At 42.1% G+C, this 18,369-nt stretch overlaps 1 protein-coding gene across 2 annotated transcripts in view; it reads right to left on the bottom strand.

Annotated features, from left to right (window-relative positions):
* CDK19 (cyclin dependent kinase 19) overlaps window positions 1-16,490 on the bottom strand; it is a gene marked incomplete at both ends in the record, with an annotated part of 132,433 nt that extends 115,943 nt beyond the window's left edge. For both annotated transcript variants that reach the window (XM_081997319.1, XM_081997318.1), the window contains one exon: window positions 16,363-16,490. In XM_081997319.1, coding sequence (XP_081853445.1) covers window positions 16,363-16,490 — 128 coding nt within the window. The remainder of the gene's footprint in view (window positions 1-16,362) is intronic.
* Between the last annotated feature and the right edge of the window lie 1,879 nt (window positions 16,491-18,369).

The raw sequence follows: 18,369 nt of genomic DNA on the forward strand, positions 1-18,369 counted from the left end.
ACCTAAAATAAATGGGTATCAAGGATAAAGAACGCCAAAGATACCATATTCTAGATCTCACAAAACGTTTTTTTACTAACAGCTTGAGAATGATAAGCATAGCCTCCTTTAAATACATAAATAACATTTACTTTCTTTGGCAGAAATGCAAGTCCATATGAATACTTTTCCAAAGTTAACTGTTCTTATTATGCAAACATAATAGCTGTTTAAAGCACTTTCCAAAAGATCTCCACCAACTGGTATTTTAACTAGTAATATTTCCCATTTAATAGTAATCTCAAGATAATTTGAGAAGGAAAGAAATATATTTAAAACTTCAATACCAAGTCAGCCATTGCAATCTGATGAAATACACAATTCTGGTTACTCAATAAAATGATAGTAAATGGCCAAAGGAAAAAAAAAAAAAGGTACTTTATTAGCTATTTCCCCACTTGTAAGAATTCAACAAATAATGTCAGATGGTGTGTGTAATAGGTAAGTATACCGCTCAACTCCCTAAAGACCTATGCTCTTATGAAACACTTGAAGCAGGGGGAAGTATTTCTACTTCATGTTGAATATACAGAAAAACTCTAGTGAACTTTGAACACATTTCAAAAACTTCTACAGAATTATACAACAGGAAAGTTTTCATAAATCCTTTTCTGACAGATCCTGTATCAGTGCATTTTTCACTAGAGACCAGAGCAAGTGTGATTAAGTTTAAAAGCCAAACCCAAAGAACAACAAACTACACAGCTCTGGTACGAGGCAAAAGGCACCCATGCTAGGGACAGCCAAGCAGAAGCAAGGTCTTTGTCCATAATCATTTTCATCTGGTCCTCAGAAATACTGGCTTGGGAGCAGGTCAACTAACTTGAAGGTCCATCTGTGTGGGGGTTTGTCTGAGGGCAAGGAGCAAGCAGCATAGACCAAGGTTTAGTCAAGCAGGTTCTGTTAAACAGCCACCCCAGGCTAACGGTGGCAATATGCTCACTGAATCTGAGCAAAAAACATAGCAAAACATAACTGAACAGGAACTCTATTTTTTAAGAGGCTGCGACTCAACGATTTTTATTAAAGCTTTTCAAAATTGATGCAGAAGAATTTTCCTGATAAAACAGGTACCACGTCATACCTCCACAAGGCTTCTCCAGGCTCCAAGTTCCCTTATTCAAAACTCAGGGCAAAGATTAAAACGAACATTGTTTCTAGTTCCAGAAACTTTACATTCATGCTATTTTAATACAGATTAACTTCTTACGAAAATGGAACTGATGAGATACTCCTGTCCTTAAACTTCCTGAGTCGGTATTTTAGATAGCCGTAGGCAGCATCCAAACACAAGGCTCCTCAGACCTACTTGCAATAATTCAGAACATATCTCTCTCATAAAAATGCATACTGGTGTAAGGACATAACCTGGTCTTTGAGCTTAAGCTTTTCTCCCTCACCAATAAATATCCAATTCTGCAAGTCCTTAAAGTTAATGCTATCTTTTTAATTTGTACCATGCAAAGAAAATTCTGTCTTCTTTCCCCACAAAATTGCACTCAGCTGTCTTATGTCCAATTGCAATATTCAATGCAGAACATGAAAATATGATTACGCTTCTAGGTTAGCACTTTCAGTGCTTTGGAAAAAAAAACAAAAAGGACCAAATTCACTTTAGAAGGGTGCAGTTCAGAAGACTTGGAATAATTAAAACATTTCAAAGGAGTTAAACTGTCTTAATTATTGCAACTGTACTTCAGAGTGCTCTCATCATAGCAGAAACTACTTTACAAACAAGCCAATGGAAAACTAGAAACAACTTGCCCAAGACAGTAAGAAAAAACACAGGCGGATTTGAAAATAGTGCATGGCTCAAACTATTGTTTTATCCCTATCTATTATTCTAATTTTTAAACGTTTCATGATGGTCCCTCCTGAATTCATGTATCTTAACATACATCCCAAGAATTAATTACCCACATCAAGGAACTGGCTTAACAACTGCAATCACACTGAAGCTACAACTCTATCACATCAATTAATACAGATGTTAACATTACAGCACATAATAATAATAACTTTAAGTGCACAATATCATAAATAAAAAATAATAAATAATTAAAGTGCACATTTTCTTAAAAAATTAAGTGCACCATAAAAACATTCCAAGACCTAGCTAGAAAAACCCAATAGAAAACAACAACAATTCACTCTTGTAAGCAACAAGCTAATGGAATTTAAACATTTGTGACTTTGTAGGACAAAGCCTGGGAACACTATGGAATTCAGTGTCCTTCAAACACAGTACTGCCCAGAACACAACATTCATACAGACATCTTGCTATGCTCTAATCACCTTGTTAAATTGCTGCCATACAGCATAAAGTTAATCACTCAGCAGGAGATCACCAACAAGATTTACAAACTTTTTTCTCCCTCCCTAAGATAAGGCAAAACCATGACACTGAAGTGCACCTAGAAGTTAACTGAAAAACCCTCCATGGTATCTAGAACATGGCAGCAAAGCCACTAAATTGATCACATTCAGCACTGGTTACCTCATGCAAGCTGCTCACAGATTTAACTGTGTACATAGCACATGTCCATAGCCCTTCACAAACGTAATAGTACCAGTAAAAGTGTCTATCATTGACTGGAAAAAGGGACCTAATCCTTCCCAAAAGTGATGAGTTCTTATGCTTTAGTGATTTTTTATGCATATAGAAATAGCCACTAACTCAAAAGAATAAGATCAAAAAAATCCACACATGGCATCACTAGGTTACATGTTCTTCAACAGACTAGGAAAGTAATTTTCTTTTGTCATTATCCTCAAACTATACCAAGCCTTATCCAGTCAGCAGCTCAGCCAGCTCCTTTTCATCCACACGGCAGCCAGCCACAAATGACAAAAGCTGCAAATCTACAGGTGGATCTTAATTTATTTCTAGAGAACCGTATACATGCTGAATTTCAATGCATATATATTAGTTCATTTTGAGAGCTATATAAGAAACTCAAAATGTGAAACAGTAAGGAGAGTAATTCAAAAAAGTTAAATAGAAAATTTAGATAGAAATTTAAAAGAAATCTTTGACCACATCAGTCCTTTAAAATGTTTGTCTTTCTTCACCTTCAAGGGCAGCTGTCTGCTGCTCTGCTAAAAAACTTCACAGCAGCTACAGGTTGCTCCTACAGCCCAGTCCTTGACAAGTTCAGTACAATATGGATACCCGAGTTACATTTGGCTGATTTTGGCCGTGAAAAGAATAGATGAAACCAGCAGATTTTTACCTCATTCCACTACAGTGAAAAGTTTACCGTTTCAGTAATTTCTATGGACTGTGCAGCTGACCTGCCTGCTTATGCATTCCTCAGAGGTTTGGTGGAAACCTTCTTGGTGTTGTGAACAGAAGAGCACACATATGTAGGGCACAGGAAAGGACTTCCTGTACAGGAAGAGCAGACATGTCACCTCATCTGCTCAAACCTGGGCCTGGACTTTCCTCTTAGTGGCAGGGTGGGAAGCCAACCTCCCCAGTAGGCAATGACTATACAATTTTTAAAAGTTGAGCTTGCATCTTGTCTGGAACAACATCTGAAAGTAAACTCGGGGAGTGGGAGTAAGGCAACAAACCTACATCAAACAGAACAGTCTTTACTATGCAGTACAAAAAGAGCTAGAGTGAAAAGAGAACTGCCAAGGCTGATCCAGGTACGCACCAGGAAAACACTTTCTGGAATGGAAACAATACGCTACATTTCTTACCGCACTTCTGAATCTTTTGTCTCACAAAGTCCTTATAACCTCAATTTTCAAAAAGGGGCCTGAATGCTACACAGCTCACTGCCTGACAATACCCACTAAACTCTGCTAGGTCTCCCTCCAAACATCTCCATCGACACCAGCTACCTCACCATATGCATACAACAACACCAGAAGGCAGCACTTCTCTTTATCTTCTGCTACCTCCAAGACATGAAGTCCATAGATGAAGCCCGTCTGGAATATATGAACACAGCAGAAATAAAAAGGCAGAAGTTTGTGTCATTTTAGAAGTTACTCTTCTCAAAATGCAGCAATACCAAATTCCTGAACACTAAGCATAGTTTCCTACTCCATTTTCTGATAATTTTATAGACTTGCCAATGTCAGGAACTTGCATAAATGCATGCCCAAAAGAAGGATCTCTCAGGACTCGTAATACAATCTGAATTTTTAAAACAATCTTTTTTTTTTTGGTTGGTTGGTTTAAAAAAAACTTCCAACAAAAAAGGAAAACTTTGCTTGTTGAAATTAGCATTCCAAAATTAAGTCTACTGCACACATTTACAAATTGGCAGAGACATTCAAATATAGAGCAACTGATTACAACAATTAGCCTTTTTTTTTTTTTTTATATATGACTTTCATTACATACATTATGACAAACATGCAGCAGAACAGTTACACAGAGCTTAGCCTGTGTGGAAAATCTGGCATGTTCCAGCCATATAAAAGAGATCATATTAAAAGCACCACTGGCATCAGATTATGATTAGACACTCAATGTTATCACAGTACCCTATTAGAAATTGAACTATACCCAGATTTTGTTCTATTATCTATAGAATATCCCCAGATGTACCTCTAAAAATCGCTGTCAATATGGCTACCCTTCTGTTTTATTCCTCCGTAAACCAGTCTATGAACTCAGGAGGAAATGTGCATGTTAAAGAACAAGGCAAGTTCTTAAAGTGATGCTAAGCTACTTGCCATTAAGCACAACATCCTTACACTGTGTGCTTCCACAGAGTCTCACAAAAGAGGCTAAATACCTATACCCCCCAGTCTTCACCTACCAAAGGTGACATGTTCTTTATGTATGAGATGACAGCCAATTAAAAAGATGAAACAGTGAATCTGAGCACCAATAAGATTACCTGTTATTAAAAAAAAATTCCTTTATCCAGCTATAATTTCACTAGACTGGGAGTGGGGAATAGAGGTCTCTTAATATCAACATGAGGAGACTGGAACTATTCCAGCACTGTCACACATAATCTAACTATATCTTCTTCCTTTTTTCCCCCCAGTAGTTTCTAATTGAGAAAATAAAAAGCAAACCTTTGGAGTATAGATACCCTCTAACTGTTAACAACAGTTTCAGACTATTTCACAGGCACAGCCACAGACAGATTTTAAGATCTCTGTAATGACAGACCATTAAAAATCCTACTAACCTTAATCTTATTAAAATTTAGCCTTTACACTATAATAATAAAACTTTCTAAGGAAAGAGAGCACAACTGCAGTCACTGGCACCCTCACTCCAAATCTACTGATGAAGATTTGTCGAGACTTCAACAAGCTACAGGGTTGTTGCCATTGCTAAAATTAGACTGGCTCTGAAATATCTTGAATGACTGAGAACTGTGAATTTCATACGAGTAGGTTTATTTTATAACAGATTGGCATAAGCAGACTTGGCAGCCTGTTTATAAAGCTAAAAACTGAAGTCTTCACATTAAACCTTGAAAGCTGTAAAATTATTCTGCTGCTCCAGGTAATTTCCTCCAGCATTTGCTATATTAAAGTAGGAGGTAGAGATGTACTTGATCTTATTTCTATAAAGACAGACTTGATTACAGATAATGAATAGCTTTAGGAAATACCTCCCTTCCAGAAAGGATACTGCATGTGAGGATTTGTTACCTTAAAATTGGGAACAGCAGCAGCAAGGAGAAAAATACCTCTGAAATAAAGAGGAAACAAACTTTTATTCATCAGTGAATTATATACCAAGGTCACAGACATAGGGTCCTTTAGACTATGCCAAAAAAGAATCTGCCACCTGATTCATAAAATCACTTAGAAGAATGTTTGTGACTAACTATAAATGTCAAGAACATTAGCTGTCTAGTTTGGGTAATTTTATAAGTATAGGTCGTAAAGCCATAGTGTAAAAACATACTGTAACTACACAGTCCAGCTTAATGTGCATCACATCTCTTTCTCTGGAGTGCTAAGCCTGACTACATACGGCAACTTTGATAGGTAGGAAATTACTATTAAATCACCAAATATTAGGAAGCCTATATTTCTTTTGGGTCTCTGGCAAGAACCTGTTTGAAATACCACACACAGATTTTTTTCCTACATCATTATAATGCATTAGGTTCACCTACAGCAGAAGAAAAAAATATTGACTCAATGTAAGACCTATCAGAAGGACAATGGCCTAAAAACCACAGTTATACAGTTTTCCTTGTCTAGCTCATGACACGATCAAATGCTCCCTCTAAAGCATGTAGAAAGCCCAGATTTATCAGACACCTGCCACACAGTTTCTGTTCTTCTTTTCCTTCAGACTTCCCAACTCAAATGATCCAGCATGAAATCTTCGATTCTCATAGTCAGACCTACATTAAAGCTTACTAACACAATGTGGATGTAATTCTTAGTTCGTAAACTAGCCTTTAGGTACCAGAACTGCCACCCAAATCATGAGTAAGAAGCAAGACTCAACATTCTGTATGGGCAGAGTGAGACAGAGCACATTTGTTAGAGTTGGAAAGTTGCCGAGTTGAAAAAATATCTTCACGAGAAGGTATAAGGACTGGAATGAAATTCTACAAAGTCACCATGAGGTTGAATTTAATTCAGTCTGAAATAGAAAAAAAAAATCATCATTGGTAATGGAGCATCTCCATTTTTTTTCTCCTCACTTCAATGTCAAGCGATTAGGATTTCACAAAGCTACAGATGTCTTTATTCCAGCCACTAAGAGAGTTTTGCTACTTCCCAACAATAAAGAAGGTCTTTAGTCAGCAATCATCATACATGCTCCTGGGAAATTAGCCATGTTCTGCTTCTTTTCAACTTTAAAACTGCATGTCTTGTAGTCAGAGTAGGCTTCTCTTGCTATCATTCTGTAGCTTACGAGCATTGCTTAGATAAAGTTTTACAATGACATTTTTTTCCCCATCATTGAAATCATGATAAAGGTAGAATAAATGGCATTCAACTTGTAACGGCCTTTTGGTTATTCTGAACTGAAGGTCAAATTAAATTTGGTAATTTATCTACCTCTGTTTCTCATTTGGAGCATGACAGAATTGGGCAAAGGAACAACTGGTCATCCTGTACAATGACTGATTTTAATCAAAAGGTATGACTATAAAGCTAACTTTGAAGTCTACAACACCCTTGAGAACATGGCAACAACACATACAGGAACTCTTGTTTCAGGAACAGACACATTCAAAGACACAGGCTGAAACCCACTGTCAGCTGCACTAACAATAATGAACCAAAGCAACGAATGTGACATTTCTGAATGAGCAAGGTGTTACATCTTAGCGTGAATCTGTGATAATTCATAGCAGTAAGAATTTTCTCTAAACACCTTTGAACTTGAAGAATTCATAAGCCATAAGATAAGAAACATCTCCCAAAACAAGCTACTTAGCAGTCAAACAGTTAATCTCACGCTGCTAGAATTTCATGCATGAGTGGCCTTTGTATCATCAGATCTCTTCAGGCTCTCCATGCTACATACCGAAGAGGCGGAAGAGTCAGGGACAATCACAGTCAAAGCAGAGTCCCAGCGTTACCTGTGTGAATGCTTCCAAGCTCTGGTAAAGTCAGGGAAAGAAAGGAGGGACAGAAGACACAGAAAAACTTCTGGCCACATAAAAAGGATTGACTCTTCCTACAACTAATGCATGAGGAAGCCAGACACATTGCTTCAAAACAACAAAAAATACCTCCAAATGTAGTTTCCATTCCAGCACATCTAGCTTCTGCCTCCCAGTCAATTGCCTATAACATTTATTTTCACTTGACTGTAGAAAGAAATCAATAGCATCTTCTACTTAAGTCAGCAGGGAATGAACAAAAAAATAATCATACCGCACGTGAGGCCCACTTTTTGGGAACACGTATTTAAAGCCATACTGTCTGAGAGAGGCCCCAGTTCGTATCTGCGCTCTTATTTAGCCCAGAATCCTTACCCTAAAGGGAGTGATCCGACATTCCCAGCACACACAGGAAGCTACAGCTGTTACTTTACCCATTGGAAAGCCTGACCTCAGTGTGGTTTCATCTAAAAGATGAATGACCCCAGAATATTCCAAGATCATGAACTTTGTAGAAAACAGATGACAATTGGAGAAACAATCAGTTATGCAGTAGCCTCATCTGAAAATATTTATTTAAAAACTGCTAATCCCAGGAAAGACAGGCGCAAACATGAACAATACGCTTCAGAGATCCACTATTCCAGTAATCTGAGCTACTCCAGTCTCTCTCACAACCAGAAAAGTCAGTTCTGCCCTGCAATAAAATAAAACACACAAACAAAAAAACAACCAAACAAAAAACCCTACACCACACCAACCAAAAACCCAGCCCACACTTAACAGACACCAATTTTGCAAAGGTCAGTTAACTCTCTCTCTACAACACTCCTTCCCTTTCAGACAGTCTTATTAGACACACCAATATTTCCTAAGTTCTAAAAAAACCCAACTGTTAAATGAAAGAATTGTGCTCCCACAGAGAAGTCTAATAAAATACTAATAAGAAATTCAGATACAGAAGTTAAGTATCAGTTGATTTAAAGATTTTCACAGGATTTTTTTAATGACAACAAATTTTTATTTTAAACGTTTCTGTGCTTTTTTCTTCTGCAATCTGTTGAGATAGCTGAAGTTTACAAGAGAGAGAATAATTTCTAGTATCATCACAACTAGCATTTTAATTTGTAAGTCATCTAACTTAGTCAAGTGATCCATGTTAACCAAGTCCCCAGAGCTGGGAGATCTTTTATAAACCTGAAGTATTTAAATACATGACACTCTGAAGTCAAGTAAAAACAGTAAAGTTTTTGTATTTGCTATACAAGTAGAAACTGTTCTTCATTTCCTTAAGTCACATGCTAAGTTAGCCAATTTATTCTAAAAGTAGTTGTCCTGGGCCTGTTTCACCATTCCTTCAGGCAAACATGCTGTTATCGAAACAAATAAATCTTTTTAAAGTTTTAATACTTTGTTTCAGTAAAAGAGAATAAAAAATTGCAGCCTGTGTCAGTTCTCCAACGTCAGCAAAGAAGCTCAAGAAACAACGTATGGAAGCTGCATGTAAGAGCTGCCAATCACTTCTGCTAATGATCCCTTCCTCAATCACACATGTAGACCATTATCATCTCCTGAACCGTACGCTAAGCAGCAGTGAGCATATGCAAAAAGAATCTTACATCACAACGTAGAAATCGGCAGCTAAAAATAGAGAAGGCAGACTTGGGTCAGAAGGCACCTATGCAAATCATGAGCTTGACTAAGGCCACAGAAGAGGCACACACTCCCTTTCAGTATGCATTTTCAAAAGATAGGGGAAAATTTAATGTTACTAACAAATCTTTAGTGAAATTTGGTTAGAAGATTCCACAGAAATCCTGGTTAGTTGCGCAAACACATCTGCAGCATTCTGAATTTCTGAGGCTTGGGGGTTTTCATCGGTTTTTAGTTTTGTTTTTAAATCATGCATGATGTGAAAATACTCATTTTGAAAGTAAATTTGTGAAAGAAACTTTACAACACTTCTACCTACAACACAACAGATTAGATTGGATGACGCAGAAATACACCAACATATTAAATTTCTACGTGAAGTTGTTCATATGAGAAGTATTCAGCTTCTGACATAACCCCTGTTGTACCTTGCTTTGCACTCTCTTACCAAGTGGGAGTAGAAAGGAATCCCTTCTTCTCCCTCAAGCTCTTACTTCCTCTTCCTGCAGCACTGTTGGAAAACTCTTAACCCCTCACTCTGCAACAGGAAACTTCTTATCCTCTTCATCTCTTTAAAAAAAAAAAAAACAAAAACCCCACACTAAATCTTGAGAGGTTTTCCTTCACAGCTTATTATGGGCTAATTTATGCACAAGTCTTCCTCTGCAAGCTTGGCAAAAATCTTCATCTGTTTCTCTCTCAAATGCAACCTCTTCTACATCTCGGCACCCGCACTCACCTCCTTTCCTCCTCAAGCTCCTACCACCACACTTTTGTGCTTACCATAGTAGCAAATGAAAAACCAGCTGATGCTATTTGCTTTCTGAAAGGCGATGGGCTGTACGGCTCACTTCTGCACTTGCTTTCAGGGAGAGTAACAGGAAAAAAAGGACAAAAATAGCCATGGGAGAGACCACATGCAAGAGTCTGTGGGAAGCACTAAAAATTACTCATCACCCCTTGCACTATCCTCTTGGGCAGGAAGCAGAGCCACGGTATAGTTGCACTAGCAGCTCTCAGTAGGGCAGAGTTATGAAATACTGACGATCTCTTCCTAGATGAGGGGCTTTTATAAGAACGCATTGCAGGCAACTAGTTAGACAGGTTTGGTTTAGTTCTGCTGCTCCTTCTCACATATATTAAGAGCACTCAGTGGTAACAAGTATTTTCCAGGATTCGCAGGTGAATCTAGTGTTTAGGTTTACTTAGCTATTGAGAGACTGTAGTAAGGCATGAACACCTTCAGCCACTCTACCTTCCTCAGGATAATGAGTTTCATCAAGAAAAATAAAATTATTTTTATAATTTTATAAAAATTGAGGAAAGTGAGGAGCAAAACACACCTTTTCAGATACCACCATTGATAGCGATTTTGCTGCAAAGGTTCAGGATCAAATACATTGCTTTCTGACTTGGGTCAGTATTTCTGTGATTCAGACTGTCACAGGATTACATTAGTAAACAGCAACTACAGCTGGAACCTCAAATTACTTACATTCAAGACAACGTCAAATAAAGGAAATAATAGGATGTAAATATGTAAATTATTACAGACCCTCAAATATCTTACAAGTTTGAACTTGCATTGGTACATAACTCTCCAGTTTCACATTCATGAGAGTATAACCCTTGCCACATCAATGAGCTGTCTCTCTCAACAGTAAACGCAAATGCAGTACACACGTACCCATTCCCCTGTGATTTTACCGCCAACATTGTTCATTTGCAGCATTTAGTCAACTTGAGTGCAGGTTTCATTTCCAGACACACTCATGCTATACGACTTCAGTAATTTATGTTCTGCAGAATAACAATATGGGGAGAACAATACACAAATTATTGCTATACAAATACTGATTTAAAAGAATAAGCAGATTACCTGTGCCTCTTCTACACTTAAAGTTTTCTACCACCACAGTGATCTCAGTCATAAACCTGAGCAGATGCAGCCTCTGAACAACATAACGATATTAGGAGAAAGCCCAACCACAGCATGCTGCCCCAGGAGAAAGCCTGTTTTTCCAATAGAGCCATTGGAAAGGCCTCACAGCATGCTATTTTTTCACTCTTAATCAATATTTTTCCACTTCTGCTTCAAACAAATAAGATTCATCAAATTAAAAAAAACCTAAAACAAACAAAAGTTTCCATGGCCAGGACCAAAGCCAGCATTCCTAGGTTACATTATACGCTTGCCTTGGCTATGCACTGCATCTTCCTTTCTCTTCCCATGCCCTAACTTCCACTCAACTCTTATGTGGAATTGGATGCTGTCAGCACTTCAGATCTGCGTTAAGAACTTTACATTAATGCTTCTGCACACCCGCATCAGTCCAAGGAGGAAAACATTCTTTAGTTTCAAGCTTACAGTACTCAAAAAGTGTGTGTGGGGAGAAGATTTCATTTGACTCCCCCCACCCCCCGCCTGTACTTTACAGTGATGTTTTTGGACTTGCATCACTATTGCCCAGTTTCCAAAAGGGAATTTCGTATTTGGCCGCTAAGGTGAAGCCTGTTTTATACCAGTTCTCTTGTTGGAAAGTTACAGATACATTAACAACAAAGTAATCTGACAAGTTACAAATAGTGACTTACTTTCTTAAAAAAAACAAAAAAGAAAAATGTATATTACTATATTAGCATATAAATCCACACACTTCAGCCAGCTGACACATTGTACAGGGCAGTGCCATACCTTTTGTACTTGCCAAAGGCTAACATGGCAGGAGGGTCTGCAGAGGCAGCACCCGCTACTGAGCGGGCAGCAAGCCTGGGAGCTGCCCAGGGTGCAACTCCCGGCCCTTCTGCTGCCATTGTCTTGGAAGCTGATCACTCTGTATTTCTGTCATTCCCTCCGTAACAAGATTTACAAGCACATACCTGCTTTTTAAAAGGTGTTTTGAAACATACAGATTAAAAATATTACCTAGTTACTTGGAAATAAAAAAAAAAGTTTGTAATTTTAATAACCTCTGTTGCCCAAAACCAGGTAGTGAGTCAAAGAAAAATAACATAGCCAAAGCATGAGAGAAATCAGCCAGCTCAATTGTTTGTTTAAAGGTAAGCCGAAGCAGCAATAACTAGAAAGGTTTTATCCACATGAAGATTTCAGCTTTTGCAAGTGTTACATCTGCTATCACAGCTACAGAACAAAGAACAGAGTGGCCTATTTTCTACTTGACCAGTGCATCCCATTATTCCTTGGGTGCTCCTGACTAACCAACAGTGGTTATCTTTTCAGCTTGCTGACTTGTCCAAACATCCTTCTGCAGGTGAGCTGACATCCCAGTGAAAGAACAGAAATACTTTGTAGTGGCCTGGGCTGATAGACTTTTCCTTCCCAGAAAGTAAAGGGAAATAATTCAGGCATATAAACAAATAAACAGAATTTCCAACCTTTGTTTCATCCTAAAAATTGCCTCCTGTGTGATAAGGAGGTACATGAAGTGCAAAAACTAAGCACAACACCATGGCTTAAACTGTGATCAAAGAAGCGGCAAGGAACGTAAGAAGGAGAGGTAAGGCACGAAACGAAATCACACTTTCCTAACCTTGACTGGAAAAATTGCATTCTTTGTTTTACTTGACAACTGTGAATAAGCGTCCAAAAAGAATGTTAGCCAAAATCAACATGACATTTCAAGGTAGTACACACACACGAAAATTGTAATAGATTTTCCAGCTACATAGAGCGCTAAAAACTTAACATTGACAATTCAGTTGCAATCATGAGGCTTGTATCACTATTTCTCCCCTCAAAGCCACTGGCCCAGTTTTTGTGTACACTGAAATAAACCATTAGAGAGCTTATATAAAGACTTATTTTCTAGCCCTTCTGGACTAAAAAGATCATTAATGAAAGATTTGTACACCCAGGTGCCTCATTTAGCTAAATGCATAATGCAGGTAATACCTCTAGACCTCACCAGAGCACACAAATGCTACTGAAGTAAATGGAAGCTGCAGGTGCTCAACATCTTTAAAAATATGCCCATGCAGCACATGCAAATGTCACACCAACACTGTTCAAACCTGACTGCCTATTTAAAAAAAAAAAAAAAAAGTCTTTTATCTTTCACAGAAATCAATCAGCTCACTAGACTAGAAATGTGCCAAAATGATATTCCACTGCAGGCTGAAAAAGCCAAACTAAGCTGTTACTTTGTCAAAAAACTGCTTTTATGCCCAAGCCGTTCACAGAGATCCAAGCAATGCAACCACTTTTTTTACAAGCGTTTTATCGAAGAGCTTGCCAAGTTCCATATAAACACATTTTACTATTTCATAAAGTTTGTACGCCAAAATTTTGAAACATGAAGTGACAGTCTCTCAGTGGAATTTCTGCAGAGCTACAAGGTTCTTATTGCCCTCAGCCTCCTGAGACTGTAAATTGACTATAAGAAGCAAGTAGCCAGAATCTTTTTCTTTCACACAGGAATGCCTTGCAAATTTGAAATACTGAAACAGTCTCTATGAACAGCCAAAGAATTCCTTTACATGGGGCTCAAAATCCCCCAGTGATCAGCATGCTATAAATATGCGTCACTGCTGGGTTTCTGTTGTCAGCACTGGAAAAACTTTCTCTCTGTCATTAAGGACCCCCTTAAAGTTAAGAACTAATGCTAAATATCCTCCACCCCACAGAAATATTTTAGCTAGATATTTTCATAAGGAATTCACCTTATCTTAATGATTTAGGGTGTTTTCTAATTTTTTTTCCTAACTTGTTCACATCTTACTTCCATCCAAGGTCCTAAAGTTATACAAAAGCAATTGAGAGTTAACTTACCAATGCCATAAAAAGGAAATAAAAAAAACCAGAATAATCCAGTTTCCAAGCTTCATGAAGCAGAACCTCTGAGTATATAGTAGTACAGTTGCATTTGTGTCATATTATGTTGCATTTCAAGCTACCTGATGGCCTACTGAAAATTTTGCACTTCCTTTTACCAGTCAGAAACCAAGGTCTCCCTTTGATTATTCCCAGCTCTGACACATTAGCTATCTTTTTATCATGTTTACTTTTGCTTCACTACCCATTTGCATCTATAATACTATTATTATTTTAGGGATTTTGAAGACATATCCTTTATGGTGCTTCGTAGCATCAGTGCCATTTTTGCAATCGTTTTCCATTGCCAATGACGGAAATGAAACAGATAAGTAAGAAATGGACATCAAATTTCTTTTTTTTTTTTTTTTTTTTTCCCCAGAAAAAGGTAAACCTGAAGCTCTGCCTCTTTTATTCTGTCCTTACATACAGTAATTTTAGGATTACTATATCAAAGAACAGCAAAAAAAAATTTAACCAGCTTTTTTGGTGTTTTTATTACCACTTCCTCTCCTATATCTTTTATATATATATAATATAAATAAATTAAAACTTACAAAAAAAAGAAAACACAACTAATAAACCCATAAATATTAGAAGACTCCAGTGGCAGCTGTAATACCCCGGAAGGCTTTAACATTTCCTTTTCAAGTTAGCTATGCTCTAGTATTCTTAAGGTTGCAGAGCAAGCTGGTCAGAATCAGAGCTCATTTCCCAGCATTTAATCCTCCACCTGAATTAGTATGATACCTTTCAGTTATTAATCACTTTGATACTACATCCTCTTAACTTAGAGCTTAAATTTTCAAGACACACATGAATGCAATTTACTCCAACATCAAAATCCCCGGACTTCTCTATTAACCTAAAGCAGCAGTGTTCCATTAACTACTTTCTGAACTTTATTTTAAAAATTGCTATTTTTCCATACTCAGTCTTTTCATTTTCAAAGTTTCAGTTGCCTATAATGGAAGGCTATTACTCTTTGGCTTTCTGTTAGGTTATCACCTGCAATTTGCAAGTCTTATTTTATCGAACTTTACAGTATGCTTGGAAGGCTTCTATAAATGCAGTCTATGTTTGTGCACTATTCACGCACCACGGTGAAAAAGGGATCAGTGGCTCTTCTGAAAGAAAAGGGGTGGTATTCGGAATCTGCACCAGAGCCTTACTCAGGCCTCAGGGCTGCTCCTCTCCAACAACTGCACCCCAGCTAAGCAATCCCAAATTGCAACCCGAGTTCCTCATCGCTCTCTTAACTACGGTACAGTGAAAATGGCATCCACGGGACACTCATCCCACGGTGCCAGCTGCCTTTTCTCACAGGGAAATGAAGGAAGCCCTGCTTAGCCAACACACGCGGGCTTGACGGATTAAATGACCTCCCTGGACCCAGACAGCAGCCAGGTACTTCAGGGCAGGGGTCGGTACCGTGCTCTCGCGTGGGAAACGGGAGCCGGTGCAGACACAGCTCCCGCACACCTCTGCGCCGGTACCGGCAGAAGCTGCCAGCTCTGCCTGCAAGGAGCCTTCCAAAGACGCCACCAAAGCAAGCCTGCCCGGCTGCGGGCTCGGCAAGGTGGCCGGGGCCGACACGCTCCCTGGGGGCTTCCCTCAGCGGGAGAACCCGGGAAGGGGCGGTGGGTAGCCGGCTGCTCCTCGCATTTAACTCTGCTCGTTTTCCAATCCCTTGCAAGTTCTCCGAGCAGAACGTCAAAGCACGAACGCAGTCACACAAAAGATGAAAGCGATGACGTGAAACTCGGTATGAAAACCACAGGCGATCCCAACGGCACAGCCTGCTGACACAGCACCCCCCGCCCGCTGCGCCGGCGGGGGGGGGACAGAGCAGGACGCGCCACCAGGGCCTCGGCCACCACCGCCGCCGGAGCGCTGCTGCGTCCCACGGCCGCCAGGGCGGGAGGGCATTAGGCGGGGGACGGCGACAGCAGCAGGGCGCCGGGCGGGCGCGCTCCTCTTCCCCTCACACGGCGGCAGGACTCGGCGGGCAGCCGGGCACCGACCCGCCGTCGCACACGCACCGCGCCGCAGGGCCGCGGGCCGGCCCCGCCACAGGGCCGGGGCACCGGGGCCCGCTCCCGGCGCGGGGCGGGGGCTGCCCCGCGCGGCCTCCGCACTCCGGCCCCCGCGCGCTGCCAGAAACTTTCCAGCTAGGGGAGGGAAGGGCGCCGGGGCGGGGGGGGGGCGAGGGGGAAAAGGGAAGGGGGGGCCCCGCCGGCCGTTGGCGGTGCGGCCCGGCGGCGCGCCGCGGCCCTTACCCGTCCTTGCGGCGGGCCTTGTAGACGTGCCCGTAGGTGCCTCTGCCCACTTTGCAGCCCTCGTACTCGAACAGGTCCTCCACCCGCTCGCGCTCGGCCGCCAGCTTCGACTTGAACTCGTAGTCCATGTCTCGCCCATGGGCGGGGAGGGACGGGCAGGGGACGCGGCGGCCGGATCACCACCCCCGGCTGGCGGAGCCCCCTCCCGGCGCCGCCATTTCCGGGGCTCGGCGGGGGCGGTGGGAAAGTGAGGGGGGGCGGTTTGTTTTTGTTTTGGTTTGGGGCTTTTTGGCGGGGGGAGGGGGTGCGCTCCGCCGCCACCCGCTTCAACTGGGCTCCTCGCGGCGCGGCGCGGGGGATGCCGGGAGTCGTAGTGCGGCTACGAGTGCCGGCCCCTGAGCCGCGGGCGGGACGCTGCGGCGGCAGAACTACAACTCCCGGCATGCCCCGGGCCGCCCCGGCCAGGCGGCGTCGGCGCACTTCGTTCCCCGGAGACGCCGAGCGTTTTAGCGGCCGCTGGGAACTTGCTGACTCTTCACATTTCGGGCAGAGGCGGGAGCGGCGACCGCGGCCGGGCCCGGCGCCTCTCGCTGAGAGAGAGAAAGAGAGCGCGCGCCCCGTCACGGCCCGCCACCGCCTCTCACAGCGCACTCCGGGCCGCGGGGTGCCGAATAGTGCGGCAACTTGTTTATCTCGTGAGCTGCCACTCAGGGCCCGGCCCCACCTCCCCTGCTGGCTACTGCCCTCTGATTGGCCGGTCTCGCCCCGCCCCCGCAGTGGCTCGGCCGGGGGCGCGGGTGGGGCTTGGCAGCCGCCCCGCCCGACGCCGGCAGAGGCGCGGGCTGGGCGCGGCCCGGGGGCTGTTTCGAGGCAGCGGCCGCGACGCCGTGGGGTTGTGGCGTTGGGGAACAGCAGCTGCTTGCCTGAAGGGCGGTGGCGCGGCCCCGGGAGCGGCGGTTGCCGCCACTCGGCCCGATGGCAAGCGGCGTACGGGAGCGGCCGTTGGGCCGCGTGCCGTGCTGGGAGCGCTCGGGCCCTGGCCCGCCCAAAGCAAACGGCTCGTCAGCGGAGCAGAGGCCTCGTCCCGGTGCCGGATGGGCCGGGAACAGGGGGCAGGCGGAGGAGTGGAAGGCTGGAGTACGTGCAGGCGACCTGCGCTGCGTAACCTTTGTGTCCCTGCCGCTCCCTCTTGGAAACGCAGATTCGCAGCAAGTGGCGAGATGTGGCCAGACGCTGCTAAATAAGCTCATTTTTCATAGGAGGAATCACGGGGGCAGATGGCAGCATTCAAATTGCATCTGAATGCAATTCAGTTTGCATTCAATTGCATTCATTGCATTGCCCAGACTTATTGCTGAGGCTTTCTGGTTCGGTAAAGCATAGAGATTTTTAGACAAAACACGATGCTACTTTCAGGTTCAGATTGCATACTGAGTATTTTGAGATGACAGAAATATTCAGGCCTTTGAAAATTATGTCTTGGTCTCTCAGGGGTTTCATTGTGAAAACATCGCTCTCTGCAAGCATATTTTGCATTACGGAAGCACCATGCAGAGCTAACCAAATACCAAGGTTATATCCTGTCATGCAAGCAAGTAATCCCCACCTTGTGTACTCAGCCTTAGTTTATGAACAGTCAGCAACAAGTGAATGAAACAGAACGGGCTTAGAGAAGGGAAGAGTGAAAATGGAGGCTGTCCGTATACGGAAACCATCTTGGTTCACCGCCTGCCCAGCCAGCATTAGTTACCTAAATGGAAAGTTCTTCCACTGCCTAACACAGGCTGGATGGGAGGGGTAGACAAGCTGATAAGAAGCTGTCATTGCTGACAAAGCAAAGGGAGGGGTCAAGTGCACTATAAGGTAAGGTGCTATATATGATTACTAGTGCGTAGCTAAGTCATGAGGGCCTAATGAGAAATTTGTTTCTCAAGCAATGGCAAAAGGAGTGTAACCATTTTGAAGTGATTATTCTTCCAGAAGGCAACAGATGATTCAGAATTTCCC

This window comes from Phaethon aethereus, assembly GCF_964289735.1.
Source record: "Phaethon aethereus genome assembly, chromosome: 3".
Taxonomy (NCBI): Eukaryota; Metazoa; Chordata; class Aves; order Phaethontiformes; family Phaethontidae; genus Phaethon; species Phaethon aethereus.